Here is a 17,064-nt window from a genome sequence, read left to right as displayed (position 1 = left end):
ACCATTCTTTCTTTAGATTCATCAACCTGTGTGTCAGTGAGCCAAAGAACTGGCAATGGCCCTTGGTCTGTGGTTTTTGAGCAGCTCTGCAAAGCATGTTTTGCAAAACAGCTACTCATGTGCCTGTCTCTACATGTTGGTCATACATTTTTTATGGCAGGAAGCTTGTCCAATGCACCTCCATGGTAACTAGCACAGTTCCAGACCAAGTAGGTGTTCCATAAATGTTGTTGAAAGAATGTACCAAAAATGATCCACTAACTAAATTAAAACTTGATCACTCTCCAAAGTCAAGCCATAATCTACCTTTCTCACAGGAGTGTTCTGTTTATACTTAAATAACTGGGATTATAACCCCCTCACTTTTAAGGAAAATTCTAGGGCATTTTGTCCCCTAACCTCCAGAAACAGAAATGAGACCTTGCCCAAGGTGATATTTCTAAATTTTATTCTAAGTATCATCTCTTATATGTTTTCATGGGCATCCCAGATCTGTTTTTATTTTTTTATTTTTTTTTATTTTTTATTTAAAATATATCTTTATTGATTTCAGAGAGAGGAAAGGAGAGGGAGAGGGAGAGATAGAAACATCAATGATGAGAGATTCATTGATCGAGCCCACAACCCGGGCATGTGCCCTGACCGGGAATCGAACCCTGATCGCCTTGATCCTAGGTCAATGCTTTAACCACTGAGCCACACCCGGCCGGGCCCAGATCTGTTTTTTAATTGCTCACTCCTCTGGGAATTCTCCCAATATTTGCTATGATTGCATGAAGTCCTTTTAAATTTATCCAGCTATGTGACAGTTGTTTTCTTTCAAAGATTTTGTTTGGGTCGGGCCTGAATTGGGATGACACTACCTTTTCTTTCAATGTAACTTGCATTCTTAAGATTAAACACACATGTGCGTAAAATAAGCCATGTTCTTTTTTTTCTTGATCTAAAGTTTTATTACTTTACCCACTTGCCAACTTCCCAAAAGATTAAGTGAAATCAATAAGTTGGTTAATTTTTAAGATGACTCAGTGTATCCTGTCCACTACTGCTATCTCTCTCGATTCTTCTTCTTTCTACTTCATTACACAACACACAAACTTGGACACACGCTGGGTTTATTTTATAGTCCACCAGTGCTCAGGTGGACTATAGACGACTTTGGGGAATATGTGAAAGACAAAGATTTACAGGCTTAGTCATCTTTCATAAATTTCTAGCCCCCTTATCAGATTTTTTCATAAGGATTTTTCCTCCCTTTTTAATGGAGAAAATTACAAAACACACTTCAGGATGTGCCTCTCAAAGATAAGAACATTTAATAAACATAACCTCACTACCATTACCACATCAAAAAAGCAACAAGTATTTTGTAATAGCAAATATCCAGGCAGTGTTCCCTATTTCCAACTGTTTCATGAGGTCAAATGTTTATTGATTTTTAAATAAAAAAAATCAGATTCCAAATAAATTCCACACGTTGTGATTGGTTGATGTGTCTTTTAAGTCTCTTAGTGTACAGGTTTCCCCTCCACCTCTTTCATTCTTTGTAATTTATTAGTGAAACTCAGTTGTTTGGCCTGTGGCACTTCCCACAGCTGAAGTTTTCTGAACAAATCCTTGTGGTGCAGTTTAACATCCACCGGATTCTGATATTTGGCTGTTGGCATGTTTAATTATCATTACACTTTAAGTCATCGAGTAACCTGAATATATTAAGATAAATCACGCCTGCTATTTTCCCCGAGAAAAACTCCAGGTAGTTTCCCAGGTAACCTTTCTATTCAGTAAGTTCCTTGTCGTAAAATTCTAGTTAAATAATTTTTGTTGCTTTCAAGGAGCAGCGCAACAAAAAGAAAAAAATAGAGGGGGGGAAAAAATCAAAAACAGTTGGGGGAATTTATGTCCTCTAAACATCCATTAGAGGGCGACATTGACCTCAATATTATATTTTCCCTAAGAAGTTTTAAACTGCATCAAATTTGTTTTCACCCTTTTGGCAAGTTGAACTTCATTACCTACCGTGACTTCTTAGCTCAGCTCCGTAAGATACAGTCACACCTCGTGTGCTCTGTTAATTTGGCCTCAGAAGTTGTCTTTTCTATGACTTCCATCCTTGACTCCGTTCCCAGTTCCAACCCCGAGGCGGCGATATTGCATAAATAAAGACCCCGCCAGAAAGGAACAACTAAGCCAGAACTGCCCAAGAAAGGGAGTTTCTCCGGGAAAGGGCCATTAATTTAAGAAGGAAGGAGACAAACCAGACATTTCCAGTTCTTATCCAGCTCACGGCCCAGGTCTGAACTGTGTGAGACGCAGCACAAAGGGAGCCATTCAGGAGCGCGAAGGCCGACGTGGGGGAAACGCGCGCGCCGTCTCCGTCTTGGCTTTGAGGTTCCACGCGACCGGGCATATGCGTGTTCGCGCACGTGCGTGTGAATAGTTAGAGAACAGCGGCAGGACGGGGTGGGCTGGGCGTGAATCTGCTGGGACCAGGAGCGCTCTGACCGACCATCTCCGGACAGACGGGTTTACAACGGCTCTGCTTGGAGGTCAGCACTCACCACCGCCATCCCCCCGAGGAAACCAAGTCCTGAGGGGGCGTCCGGCTCGCCCCCGGGCGCACGGTTAGGAGGTGGTGCGTTCAGCCAGGGGTTCGAGCTCAGGCCAGCGCTAGGGACCTCGCTCACCTTCCCGTTCTTCCTGCAATAACCCTGCGCACACGCACACTCAACACCCGCACCTGACAGCAAGCGCTACTGAGCAGGTCGACGTAACAGGGGAGTCACGGGCTCTTGAGAATTTGATCAGTTGGGGCCCTCTCCCCAGAGCAATAGTCGGAAAACTGCGTGTGTAATTTCAAGTGGGGGTGGGTGGATCGTAAACTTCCTGCAGCCCGTCCGTTTTCACAGGTTCCAGGTTAAGGAGAAATTCCGTTCCGGCTGGAGCCTAGGTAGCAACTTAAAGAACCAGACGGATTTGGGAGGAGCAAGCATGGGCGTCCCTCCTCCTTCCAAACGCCACTGGAGTTCCGACTCAGAAAACGGGAGGGGTTTGGCAGAAAGTCCGGGAGAGGGGTGGAGCGCCTGAGCGGGGCCCCCTCCCCCATTCTCCTGTCACCCAACCCCACCCGGGGCCCGCACTCCAAACGCGGGCGCTCGGCTGCAGAGGCCGTGGACGCCCCCGGACGGCGGCAGGGGGCAACGCACAGGGGCTTCTTTAAATTTTTCTTTAGATCGGCAGCTCCGGAGACTAACATTGGGACTCCTTTTCCCCGATCTCTCCTCCCACCTCCCGCACGCTCTCCAGCGCTTTCTCTCTTCCCCTCCTCCACTGTCACCCGGGCCTCTGCGCCCGACTCCCGGCCTCCAGCCCCGCCCCCGCCGCCGAGGGTTTTCGCCCGCGGTGGAGTGAAATCTACATAGTGACCGCCCCTCTAAGAGATCATTGGTTTAGCCCTGCCCGTCGCGGCCGGTGATTGGTGGGCCGCCCCGGGTTATTTGCATGCCGGCGGCTCCGAGGTACCCAACTGTGCCGGCGGCCCGCGCCCGCAGAAGTTTGCTGTGCGCTCGCGCCGGCTGGTCGCGGGCTCGCTCCGCGCCGGGAGCCGCCTCCTGCCGCCGCCGCCGCCGCCTCGTTCTCTCGGGATTCCTTGTCTGCGAGCTGAGACGCCTGCTTGAGGGAAGTTGAGGTGGACAAGGGGGGTGCTGAGGAGCAGCGGCGGGGGGCCATTCCAGTGGCAGCTTTGCGCCCAGACGCCGGGCGCCCGGGGCTCTGGTCCCGGCGATTCTCGCCCACCTTCCCGCGGCCGCCGGGCGGGCGGGCGATGCGGCTGCCGAGCCCCTCAGCATCGTGAAGAAGGAGGGCGCCCCGGAGCGCCTGGAGCTTGTTTCTGCCCACTTGGAGAAGGGAGCATGGAGTTGTGAGCGCCCCTCGCTCGGCGACGCCGCCCCCGGCAGCCTCCCCATGGCCGGGACGTACAGCTCTACTCTGAAGACGCTGGAGGACTTGACCTTGGACTCCGGGTATGGGGCCGGGGACTCGTGCCGCTCGCTCAGCCTCTCGTCCTCCAAGTCCAACTCGCAGGCGCTCAACTCTTCGGCGCAGCAGCACCGCGGGGCGGCCTGGTGGTGCTACTCTGGCTCCATGAACAGCCGCCACAACAGCTGGGACACGGTGAACACGGTGCTGCCCGAGGATCCCGAAGTGGCCGACCTCTTCTCGCGCTGCCCGCGCCTCCCGGAGCTGGAGGAGTTCCCCTGGACCGAGGGAGACGTGGCCCGGGTGCTTCGCAAAGGCGCCGGCGGCCGGCGGCTGCCCCTCTTCTCCGCCGAGGCGGTGAGGCGCCTGGCCGGGCTCCTCCGAAGGGCGCTCATCCGAGTGGCCCGCGAGGCGCAGCGCCTGAGCGTATTGCACGCCAAGTGCACCCGCTTCGAGGTGCAGAGCGCCGTGCGCCTGGTGCACAGCTGGGCGCTGGCGGAGAGCTGCGCGCTGGCCGCGGTGAAGGCGCTGTCCCTGTACAGCATGAGTGCCGGCGACGGGCTGCGCCGGGGCAAGTCGGCGCGCTGCGGCCTCACCTTCTCCGTGGGCCGCTTTTTCCGCTGGATGGTGGACACCCGCATCTCGGTGCGCATCCACGAGTACGCGGCCATCTCGCTCACGGCGTGCATGGAGAACCTGGTGGAGGAGATCCGGGCCAGGGTGCTGGCCAGCCAGAGCCCCGACGGCGGAGGGGCCGGGGCCGCGGAGGTGTCAGCCGAGGCCCTGGAGATGGTCATCAACAACGACGCGGAGCTCTGGGGCGTCCTTCAGCCCTATGAGCATCTCATCTGCGGCAAGAACGCCAATGGTAAGCGCGCGGCCCCCCACCCATGAGCAGGGTGGGAGAGAAATCCCGCCCTGTCCCACCCTGGGGTGAATTTTTTAGGAGGAAGCTGGTGGGTGCGCCAGGACCTGAGAGAAAGCGTTTGATCTGTGGATGGAGTTGTTCATTAAATGGCTCTTGCCTGAGATTGTTCTTCTGGCGACAGACTTTTGGAGGGTAAAGTCGTGGTTGATCTCCAGCCTGTTCTGCGTGTCATTGTCACTTTCTGGGGGCCGCTCACTGATTGAGCCTCTTGACCAAGCCGTTTCTGAACCTCCCTCCAAGTGAAGCTTTTTGCCCCGCGCTCCTTGCCTTGCCTCAGTGGACCTGTAGTTGGCGTCTTTCCTGAGGGCGGGGCACACTGACTGTGGTTCTGCCCCCTGGGTCTCTCCAGCCTAATAGCAGCAGCCAGGGGGTCCAGACTCTTAAGACCTGAGCCTTGGAATAGTGGGACCGGAGGAAGGGAGCAGGAAACCCAGGTCTGGCGCTGCCTCCTTGGGCTTGGCTGGGTTGAAGGATGCCCTTCAGGCCCTTCATCGATAAATAGTGGTGGGTTCTTAACTCTGTGTGCCCAGGGTGATGGAACCTGGTAATTCCTGTATTCTCTTCCCAGAAACGGAACCATACACTGGCTCCCAGGGCCTGACTTTCCAAGCTGTCACCAGCCAAGTGAGCAATTGATTAAAGCCGTGTGTTGTATTAAATGCACAACCTTATGGGCTTTCCTGACAGAATCGATGACCCAGTGAACCATGTTTTGGGGAAAAGGTATGGGGGGATGGGCAACTGCATGGTGTCAAGTCTGGGAAGGAGACCACTGAGTAGTTGACTTTCTCTGGAGGATGATGACATGGCTTCCTGCAAAGGGAGAGAAGGAAGCACTTGACCTTCTCCCTAGAAAGGTTGGGGTGTGACAGTTCAACAGCAAACTGCCTATGAGACTCCAATTTCAGGAGTCAGCACACCATAAATTATTTAGAATGGTACTATGGCTACATATCCTGGCAATCTGATTGGAAGGCCATCTGGGGGGCAGCTTTCTGTGGCAAATGAGCAGTCAGTGGAAGAGGTCAGGTGGGTACTGGAAAGGCATAAAGGGAGTCAAATTTAAACATGGTTTAGCATGATCATAATCGCTAACGTTTAAAATGAGCACTTAATGTTTCAGTCTCTGTTCTTGGCACTTTATATGTTAACTCAGGTAATCCTAGCAACCCCATTAGGTAGGCACCTATAGTATTATCCCCATTATACAGATGGGAAAACTAAGGTACCCAGCAGTTAAGTAATTTGCTCAAGATTACACAGATATTAAGTGGCAGAGCTGGAACTCAAACCCAGGCAGGCTCCAGAGTTTAAGCTTTTAGCCACTAGAGAAAAGGAAACAGCTTTGTTTTTATTAGTCCCAATTCCAAGGAGAGCAGTTGACTTCCTAGATCTCATTAGAAAGGCTGACTTTGTATTCCCATGGCTGACTTTTGACTTTCATTGGTTTTGTTTTTATTTTTGGCACAGCCAAAGGAGATGCCTGGAATGGAAGAGCGTTTGCCTTTTAATTTTCTTCCTCTTAGGTCAGAGTTGAGGTCAGTCCAGAATCTCAGTTGATGATGTCATAGCTGATAACTGTGCTTTGCCCTCCAGGTTTGTGGCATCAACACCAGGAACACAGCTCCAGCAGAGGAAGTGGAGGGCAGGGGGATTTCCATCCAGTTGTCATAACCCAGGGGAAGAGTTCTGTACTTTTGGCTGAGGGGAGGTTCAGACTGAAGGCAAAGAAGTCAAGACTGCTGGGAGAAAAGACTGAGGCCCTAACCCTATAAACCAAACTAGAAAAAAGATGGACTGACAGGTGCCAAACAAAACAAAACAAACCCATGCCCTTCACAGCAGAGCTGGTGCCCTGCAGATTGAGGCACATCTCCTTTTTTCTAACTACAAACTGAGGCTGGTAAGAGCAACTGCCTCTCTCTAGGGTCCCCTGAAAATGAAGAATGGCCAGAAATTGCTAGAACATAGGTGTCTTCCACTGAAGGGCCATTTCTTATCTAGGGTCATCACTCTTGGGAAATTTCTTTACATGGGTTTTTGATCCTATGATTTGACCTTTTCTCTACCCCTCCCCCACTCTAAGCAATGCTTCATAAGCCATGCTAGTCAATACAGCAGGACTCTGTGTGACAGCACAGCTCCCCGGATCGTCAGAGCGAGCATCTCCCTCTGGCCACTCCCTGGTCCCCAGGGAACTCCCTTGCAGGAGAGGTGACCATTCACTTCCACTTAGTAACATGGATGCTCATTTTTTATACATGAAAACCTGGAGGTGGCCTTCGTAAACAATAACTAGGCTGATTTATTAAGTCTCCATAGACAAAGTGAAATGAATGTTTAGTATTAGAGCAATGAATTACCTAGGCCTGAAAGCTGACTTCAGGGGGAAGCATAAGCTGCTTAGGAAAGAAATGGAGAGATCCAAGCCTTTGCTGTACTAAAATAAGCCCAAGGCCAGCAAGGTTACCATTTACACAGCTGAAGACCAAGTGGGAAGTGGCTACACATGGGAGGGAGAGTGCTGGTTCAGATTCTTGTCCAGCTGGTCTTCCCTTTAAATTACATATTTATTGTTGTTGTGCCTGCTAATTATATAGCATGGGCACATGCATTTGACTCAGCTGTACAGGGCTCTTAAACTTTTAAAGTCTTCCAACCAGGAATTTAAGGGCCCTAATCCATCTATTCCTGTCCATTACTCAGAGTGCTGGGCAAATATGGTTTTGCTCAACCCAAGGTGGATAATAAAGTTCTGTGGTGTTTATAAAACATGACATCATAGAGCAGCAGGAGTTATATATCACTTGCTCATTTGGTATCGATGTCCCTGTTCCCAGGACAGTGTCATTAAGTGATGATATTCTTGTGGCTTTCATATGGGAGGCGGAGTAACCACTTTAATAGAGTTGTATTTATAAACACGGAGCTGGCAGAAAATAGAAACTTCTCTCATTCTCCCTCCCTCCCTCTCTCATCACTGAGTTTGATGCTGGGGCCTCACTTCTGGGTTTCTCCTTGGCCATTTTTCTTACTAAGTTTTTATGAGTCCCCATGGCATTTGAGAAAGTTTTCTTCAGTTCTGAGATTCCGGGTTAAATGATAGAATTTTGGTGAGAATATTCTTACTCCAAAAGTGACCAGGATGTACACAAGGGGCGCTCTGTCTTAGTAGTAAAGACTTTGGAGTCACAGTGAGGGTTTGAAGCTCACCTTTGCCATTTATATGAGTGACCTGGGGCAAATGTCTTAACCATTCTAAGCCTCAATTTTGTTATCTGTAAAATGGGAGATAATGACAGCACCTTACTCAAGGTTTGTAAGAAGATTCAGTGAGATCATAAAGATCTTAGCACATAGTAAATGCTCAATAAATAAAGCAATTCATTCAACAAACATTTATTGAGCCCGACCCTGTGCCCACATGCTGTGGATTAAAATTAAATAGTGAAGGGAGAGGAAGGGTCCTTCTCTCATGAAGTTTACAAACTAGTGGAGGAGACAAGAAATAAATAAGGGATATACTCTTATCAGTAAGTATTATTATTATTATTTTTTAAAAAGCCAAGGTAATGGGATAATGTGAATGGGTCTAATTTAATGCCAGCCCAGGAAGGCCTCTCTGAAGTTTCATTAGTAATAGTCAATATATCAAAACTGCTATCTAAGGATCTCTAGGCAAAAAATAGTGACTGGAGACTTTCCTGAATTATTCAGGTATCAGCTGAGGCAACTCCTAACAAATGTAGCAGCTGAGAAATAAAAGGGCTGCATCTCTAGCAGGAATGAAAACTCTCCTAGTTGTAGGACTCATTTAGCGAGGAGATTATGGGATGGCTTGCCACTGAGATCATCCATGGAAGGACCAAGGGTTAATTGAGCTGTTAGTTGCAGTTTAATCAGTTTCCACACCTGGGTAGTCTGAGGGATGAGGGCAGCTTCCCATCTCTGACTATTTTATTGAAGCCAGGGGAGCTGGTAAAACTGAAACAGAACAAACTTTGGAAATGAAAACATATTTTTTTCCCTTTGAATGTCTGAGAAATGCAACCCAGCCTTGCCTAGAGGAACCAAGTGGAGTTCTGCCTCCTCCCAAGAGTTACCTGACTCCTCCACCCCCGACTGGAGGAACCACCTCTCCCTGGGGTCTCCACAGCACCAAGAGTGCATTCTGGAATCATTTCCTGCTGTGTCTGTCTCTCCCATCGAGCTGTGAGCTCCCAGGCATCCTGTCTCCCCGGGCCTCACACTGTGTCAGGCAGAGTGGGTGCTCCATAAATGTCTGTCAGGCAATTGATTGTGCCTCCCATACAAAATGTTTAATTCCAGAAATTTAACTTGAAATCCCTTGACCCCTTGGAAGAACCTTCCCCCTTTTCTACCCTGGCAGGGAATTTCACGTTCTTGACGAATAGAGGCAGCGTTAGGGGGGTACCCAAACCATAGGGATGTCACTCAGTCTTTTGATACTTTAATTTCTAGCAAGGTTTCCTAGGCCAGCTGTGACAAGTACATGTAAATGGGAGGGATTTCAGGTCAGGGAGATTCCTTCAGTGTGAGATGCCCAAAGTGGGGGGCTCATAGTAGAAGTCTGATAGGCAAATGGGAGATCCACAGCAGGATTGAGTTGAAAATCAGAGGCAGTCAGTTCCCCTAAGAAGAGGACTTCAATCCCTCCTTGCCTGCAGAGCTGCCCCAGAGGGCAATCTCTGCTGACGACTATTGCTCATAAGAGGCGTGTCTGTTCCACCCCACCTGCCTCCAACTTGAGAACAGAACTAAGGCGATCAACTGCCGAGACACGCCGGGATGCATAAACAACACCCAAGGGTCTGAAACAAGCCAGACACTTGGCTACTAATCCCCAGGTTGGTTCTTATCCCACCTCACCATCAGCATCTAAACTCATAAGGTCTGGACAGTGGGTGGATGCTTCAGCTTCTGTGTCCACACTTCTGCAGCCGTAATAACAGGTCTGATCTTTGTACAACACTTTAAACTGGTTATCACCTTTGCTCTCCCCGGATCCCCACAAAAATCCAGTGAATGGAATGCCCTCTCACAGAAGGGTCTCCAGGAGCCCAGAATTCACAGCTCAGTAATGGCTGGGCCAGGACCAAGCCCCATATTGCTCAAGCCCCAGGCCTGTGCTTTTTTTTGTGGAGAATCATAGAAGCAAAAGTAGTGAGGAGCAGGTCAGCATTTGACTATCTTCCATTGGCAGCGAGGGCCACACTCATAGCAGCAGCAGTACTTATTGTAGATCTTGTTTGTTCATGGCTGGCTGTGTCCGAGCCATAAAAATCCATTAGGCCGGTGAATCTTCACAACCACAGTGAGGCCCAGGCATCGAGGCTCAGGCATGGATCTTCCTCCAAAGGATGCTGTGTTGCTGTTTCAGTGTTGCTTGCTGGCTGTCTCAGAGTGTGCCCTGCAGGTGCCATTGATTTTTAAGGAGCCATTATTACTGCTCCTGAGGGGACAGGGAGCTCTGCTGCCCAGGGAGGGCCTTACAAGTGTCAGCTGCTCGGTAATCAGCAAGCTCAGCTGAATGGAAAAGCTGCCGGCTCCCCTGTGATAATCTTCCACCAGAGGGGAGAGAGTCAGCTCCAGGAAGGTGGACACAGGAGGGAAGCACCGCTGGTCTCAGGAGTGCTGGCTTTGGAGTTGGCAGAAAAGCCTTTATGAAGGGGACTTTGATGTCCTCAGAGTCTACTACATTGTCAGGCCACTGGTGAAACCTCAATGCTAGCAGCACAGGGAGAGAAGGAATCAGCACAATAAGTGCAGAAATGCTTTGGCTTTGAAGTCTGAGTCAGGTCCCAAGTGCAAGTGTCTCCGTTTCTTTATCATAAAATGAGGGGCCAGGTCAGCTGTGCTTGGTTCATACTCAGTGCTCTGGGGATGTTAGAGCTGCTGCCAGTTTAGTTAAGAGATAACAGTAAGTGTAATTCCTGGCTCCCTCACTCCTGAACTGTGTGACCCTGGGCAGGTGGTTTAACTTCTTGTGCCAGAGTTTCTTCCTCTGTAACGGGTTTTCTCAGCCTTGTCACTCTAGACATTTTGGACTGGATCGTTTTTTGCTGTGAGGCTGTCCTGTGCATTGTAGGATGCTTAGCAGCCTCCCATCTCCTACCTACTAGATACCAGTAGCACCCTGCCTCCCTCTTCTGCCTGTCATGACAATCAAAAATGTCTCCAGACATTGTCACATGTGCCCTAGGGGGCAAAACCAACCCTGGTTGAAAAACACTGCTCTATAGAAGGACTGAAAAGAATACCCAACTGGTAGGATGATTGTGAGGATTTAATAAGGGTCTCTGTAAGGGACTTTGCACTGTGCCTGGCACATAAAATATTAATTCTAATTATTGGTATATTTTTGCAAACTTGCGTTGGATGCGCTCTTCGTGTTCACTTTTGCCAAAGTGGGAGTCTCTAGTGCAGGGAAATATCATGACCCAAATCCCAGGGTGACAAGTATTAGTCACAAGGCTTTCCTTGGTGACTAATAGATAAGAGGAAGATACGGAATCTGGAAAAAGCGCCCTGCTCTTTTATGGCTCGGTTGCCCCCACAATGAAGCAGTTGGCAGTGGGCCTAGAGATCAGGCCCCTCTCCCAGAGCTCGCGCCCGCCCCCACAAGGACGATAGCAACAGTGCAAACCTGAAGCTCCAGACCCCAGGGAGCAATTGCAGATATTGGACCCTGCTTGTTGCAGCTGCCCAGTCCGGAGCCACAGGACGGCAGGTGTTTTGTGTTTTGCCGGCCTGTCATGTAAACAGACTTTGTGGTCGTCTTGCTTGTTTTAAAAAAGGCCTAAATGGTCTTGCAACTTTGGCGGTGTATTTGGAGCTGCATGCTGCACTGGGAGGAGAAGTGAAGACACACAGCCCACGTGAGCCTGAGAAATGCCACGCTGGCCACATTAATCAACCGCTTACCGAGCACCAGCTGCCGACAGGGCCGTGGAGACAGCCTGGAGGAGACGAGAGCTGATCTTGCCTGTCAAGAAGTTTAGAATCTAGTAGGGCAAGCAGAGCACATGCATGGGGCCTTAAGAAGGAAGTTTGTGGTCCCCACGTTCAAATGACAGCAACAGTGCTGACAACCTCCACTTCCTGTGTGCCTCTGTCCATCGGGGGTGCTTTTCATGAGCTATTTCATCTCACCTGCCCAAGCCCCTCTGTGTGATAGATATAACATCTACCCCATAGATGGGGACCTTGAAGTTATTGGTGACTGGAGAGCTCAGATGGGAGAGATGAGCCCAGGGTGGGTGGGAGGGAGGGAGTTGGGGCTGCTTTGGAGAGCATGTGGCACGTGAGCAGGGGGACTGGGACAAGCAGAGCTGTGGCAGGGAAGGGGAGCTGGGGCAGAGAGTACGGGGCGCCCAGACAGAGGGAGGCAGTGTGAGCAGAGACCTGGAAGCCGGAGTGTGTGCTTTGGAAAACAGCAAGTCACCCTGTTGGGCTGGAAGGTTCAGGCATAACAAGGAGGAGCAGAGTAAGATAAGACAGTAAAAAGGAAAACTTTCCCACATCTTTTATCCAGATGTTACGAAGCCTGCCAGAGTGCAGGAAGAGCGTTTTCCAAAACTTATTTTTATAATTCAGAAATTTAGCTTGTCTGCTCCCCAGCTCATCTTAACCACAGTCCCAGACCTCCCATCACCCCTCCTGTTGATTGAAAGCCTGACCTCAAAAATGCCCCAGTCCGCTGTCCTAGCAACGCCAGTAATGACGGAAGGCTTTAGCCGAGCAAACTTGGGTTGAGAAGGCATGAGGAGCAGGCTTTCTTCGATCGGCTTTGCTTCTTTTGTTGAACTTGGCTTCTGACTTGGCACTTCTTCCATGGCCCTGAACGTAGCGTTTCAGGCCAATGCTATCCCGGTACAGAACCAAGCTCAGGGCTGACAAACTCATTAAATGAGACCATTGGATGGACTTTTGCCAAAGCAGGATCTTCAAACATGGAGTGGGAAAGGGACATACAACAGGATGCAATAAGAGGGCCCCAGAACTTTCTTGGGGCGTAAGTCCGACTTGATATGTTCAGGTTCCAGTTTAGTGTTTTGGGAAAAAACAGCTCAGTTCTCAGAGAGGTTTAGTCACTTTCTAATTCTTGGCAAAAGTGTTTCCAGAGGCTTGATAATAAAGCTCTCTGTCATGTTAAATGTTTGAGATTGTGGACCCGCCTTATAGCTCAGTGCCATTGGGATTGGGCTTCCTAGGATCCGGCTGAATTCCGCTGACAAGAATAAAATGGGATAGGTCATCTATGGCTTAGCTCATAGCCTGGGTGTTAGTCCCTTTACCTGACCCTGGTGTGATAAAGGAATTTTCTTGTCCCTCGAAAAAGAGAAATCTTGAACATTTTGCAAAAAGACATCTATAGTCATTTGTGGTTCATAATTTGGGGCCCGATATTTGCTTTCTCAAAGTGAGCTGAGGTTGAGGGGCAGGGCCAGGTCCACGATGGAAAAATTAAACAGGAAAGCTGAACTTGAAAATACCACAGATACAAGGTTAGGGGTGGATGGAATTTAAATTGGACCACAAAGAGTCTAAACAGGCCTCTCAGTGCATGAAAATCATCCCTGAAATTGAGGCCAAGCTCTTGTTGAAAACTTAAGTTGTGTTTTTAAGTCTGTATCTTTTAAAATATGAAAATCAGTATTTGCTGTGAGCAGAGTTGTTAATCACAAGCCGAGGCTCATGCCTCACACCAAGTGTATGTGTGCAAGCATCTGGGACAATCGTTCAGAAAGTGAGGAATTTGGATCGAAAAGTTCTGGATCGGAGCTTGGCCCCTCTGTGACCTGGAGTAAATAGCTCCATAGCTCCATCTTCTTGGCTTTCTGTTACTTTATCTGTGGTGTGAAGAGGTTGGACCGGATTCTCCAAGGGCCCTTCTGTCTCTGATAATGTTTCTAGACCCCACATGGACACTGTGAAATCATTTCCCTCAAGTCGAGCCCTGTAATTAGTATCCTTGGGAACAAAGCGCCCCAGATGGAGCTGGATGTGTTCTCCGAAGAGCTGGCTGGGTCGCAGGACTAAACACCATCCTTTTTATACTGGGATTAACTGCGATTATTGTACTTAGAGTTTTTCTTCCCCCTTCGTCATAAGGATGAGTTCTGTCTACTTTTGGCTGGCCCGGCACTTCAGCGCTCGACAGCTGCATCCAGGCCCTGCAGGCCTGCACTGTGGGGAGGTTGGCTCCGAGGTGACTTCATACTCCCGTGTTTGAAGCCCGCCTACCCAGTCTCGGGTATTTATAGCAGGGGAGCAGCTCGAGAGAAAAAAAATTAAATAAGCTACACCCTTCTTTATACTATGTGGGACAGAGACAGGCATTGTGAGGAATGTAGAAGGCAGGACTGTATAACCCAGCGGGATATTTTTAAATGCTGCTTGTTGCAGTTGGCAGGGCCCTCTTTTCAAAGAGGAGGGAAGTGAGAGTAAGTGAGGATGACAGGCTGCCAGGGACTCTGAAGCCTGAGACATGGAGCCCAAGGTGGATGGGCCCTGAACCCCTGTTCACTTCACAGTCACCACATTAGAGCAGGGCTCAGGGAGGCCACCATGGCAGGCTGGGTAAAAGGGGTGGCTTGTCATTCCTCTTCCCTACAGTGCACCCACCCTACGGTCCCCACATTGAAAAATTAAGAAAATGGCCTGGAGAAGACAAAGTATATGGCCCAGAACAGTTGTTTCTGTGCAAACCAGGGGCCTGGCTGCTGCTTTAAACTCATCTTGGGAGCTGGGTAAATCAGGTCACACGTGGGGACACTGTTTGGAAGGGAGTTGCTTGTAGCTGTTCTTCTGGACACAATCCTCCCAGAACGAGGGGGAAGGCCAGAGCTATGCTGGGACCCAATTCAGTAGCAGGTGAGAAGGCTGCTTCTGCAAAGTCATCACAGTGGCCCTCCATGTCTGGGGATGCTTGTAAAATGTCCCAGGAAAGGCTTGTGTGTTTCCTGCCGCGTTGGTCTTGGAGAAGACAGATGATGGTTACAGCAGGTGGTTCTGGAGATTAGGAACAGGGGAGAAGCCACGAGTTTAGTTTGGGATACATCCACTCGTTCATTCAGCAAATATTTACTGAGTGCTGGCTGTGCACCGGGCACTCTTCTGGGTCTTGGTGATAGAACAGTGAAGGAAAGTCCTGAAGGAGCGGAGGGTGCAGGCCGGATGGGTAATGAAGAAGAGCGAAGCATGCTGGAGGGCTCACAGTAGGCAGCCAGGCCGGGGGAGACAGCCGGGCAGAGGAAACAGCCAGTGCCTGGTGGGTTCAGGGAGACCAGTGTGGCTGGGGCGTGTGTGTGTGTGTGGGGGGGGAGGCGTGTGGTGGGTTCAGGGAGACCAGGGTGGCTGGGGCGTGTGGGGGGGGGGGGCGTGTGGGGGGGGGCGTGGGGGGGGTTCAGGGAGACCAGGGTGGGGTGTGTGTGTGGGGGTGGTGCAGGGAGCATAGTAAGAGATTCTGTTGGAGAGGGAATGAATGGAGGGGTGGCTAGTCAGGTAGGTTCTCGTTGACCATTGTGTGGTACCTTGGCTTTAATCCTGAGTTATTGGGAGCCATCAGAGGGCCTTCAGCACAAAAGTGCTGTGATCTGATTTGCACTGTAACAAGATCATCCTGTCTGCTGTGTTGGAAATGGACTGTAGCATTGGGTGTGGAGTCAGGGTGACCACTTAGGAGGCTTTGCAATAATCCAGGTGAGAGAGGATGCATGTAGGCTTGGTCCAGGGTGTCAACAGCGTGGATGTGTGAGGAATGGGAGAGGAATTAGTATGACACCAAGGGTTACGGTCTGAGCAACTAAAAGAATGAATGGCCATTGACTGAAATGGGAACAGCCACGTAACAAAGCAGTCGGATGGAGCCAACGATCCGAGTGTGATGTTGGTTGCTTGTCTCAAACTTAATATATAGAGATGTCGAGGAGGAGGTTGGCCTCCAGATCTCCTGGACTGGGAGGAGAGGGCTCTTTGAACGTGCTTAATCGTATGATGATTGAAACATTGCCCTCCTTTGTCCCACCCAAGGGTAGGCACAGTGCAGCAGGGCTGGACAGGGCCTTGGGCAGTAGAGATTTAATTTTCAGTCTTATAATTCTTTGGTTGATGGCCTTACGAGACACTGAATCTTGCTTTCTAGCTTCTTCACAGGCAGCCAGCAGCCTCTAATGAAGATCATCAAATTTGTGGTTTCCTGTCATTAGCATGGGGTCTGTTTAATTAGGTCCAGTTGTTCGTGGACCCCTGGGACTTTGTGCATGTGTCCTTCAGTTCTGGGAAAGCGAGACTCCTCCTTCAGGCAGCTTCGGATTCCTGGAGGTCAAGTCTAGGTCAGAAATTTAGCCAGAAAGAGAACCTTCCTGGGTGCTGTCAGAAGGCACAGGCGCCTGGAGTAGTTTCAGAAGGACGTTGGGAGTCATCCAAGTGCCTGACGATGGTTTGACCTCTTTGACCTTGGCTTCTAAGGAGGGGAAAGATAACACAGGGTGGCTCAGAGGTGGAAGAGTCACCACTGCTTGACTGCCAGCTAGTTAGTCTGTGAACTGCAATTTCTTCTTCTGTTTAATGGGTATGTCATGGTTCCTATCTCACAGAGTTGTTTCAGTGACTCTTAACCCTGAATTCACATTAGAATAACCTAGAGTTTAAAAAAAAAGAGTGTGTGTGTGTGTGTGTGTGTCTTAAGGCTCTCACCTCCAGAAAGTCAGATATAAATGGTCTGGAATGAGGCCCAGACCATGTGGGTAGAGTTCTTGGGAGAGTCTGGTGCTCAGAATCTCAGACATTAGCTATCACTAGTGGTAAAAGAATCATTGTTCTGGAGGCCCATTTCTGCCCCACCCAGGAGAGTGACTGACTTCCACCTCACAGTTATGCTGCTTTGGCTCACTCATCTGGGGGAATCACAAGAGAAACTCAAGAGAAGTTTGAATTGTTAGGTTTGCATGGACAGGGCAAAGAAAGATCTAGAATGGCGGTGGCATTAGATTATTGATTTATCCCACTGGTAAATACGGTGGGTACTATTAGCTCCATCTGTAAGAGGAAACTAAGGCATAGAGAGGTTAACTTGCTCAAGGTCACGCAGCTAATAAGAGGTGGAGACTGTAATTGAACCCAGGCAGCCTTAC

At 49.6% G+C, this 17,064-nt stretch overlaps 1 protein-coding gene across 1 annotated transcript in view; it reads left to right on the top strand.

Annotated features, from left to right (window-relative positions):
* The first annotated feature begins 3,691 nt into the window (after positions 1-3,691).
* The window catches only part of ABTB2 (ankyrin repeat and BTB domain containing 2), a 145,396-nt gene continuing 132,023 nt past the window's right edge, over positions 3,692-17,064 (top strand). Inside the window, exon 1 of the mRNA XM_016206206.2 lies at positions 3,692-4,846. Within this exon, the coding sequence (XP_016061692.2) occupies positions 3,964-4,846 (883 nt within the window). The 5' untranslated portion in view covers positions 3,692-3,963. The remainder of the gene's footprint in view (positions 4,847-17,064) is intronic.

Source organism: Miniopterus natalensis, chromosome 11 (genome assembly GCF_054644295.1).
Source record: "Miniopterus natalensis isolate mMinNat1 chromosome 11, mMinNat1.hap1, whole genome shotgun sequence".
In the NCBI taxonomy this organism is placed as follows: Eukaryota; Metazoa; Chordata; class Mammalia; order Chiroptera; family Miniopteridae; genus Miniopterus; species Miniopterus natalensis.
Note: the sequence above shows the minus strand (reverse complement) of the source record. Positions and strands in the feature narration are given on the sequence as shown.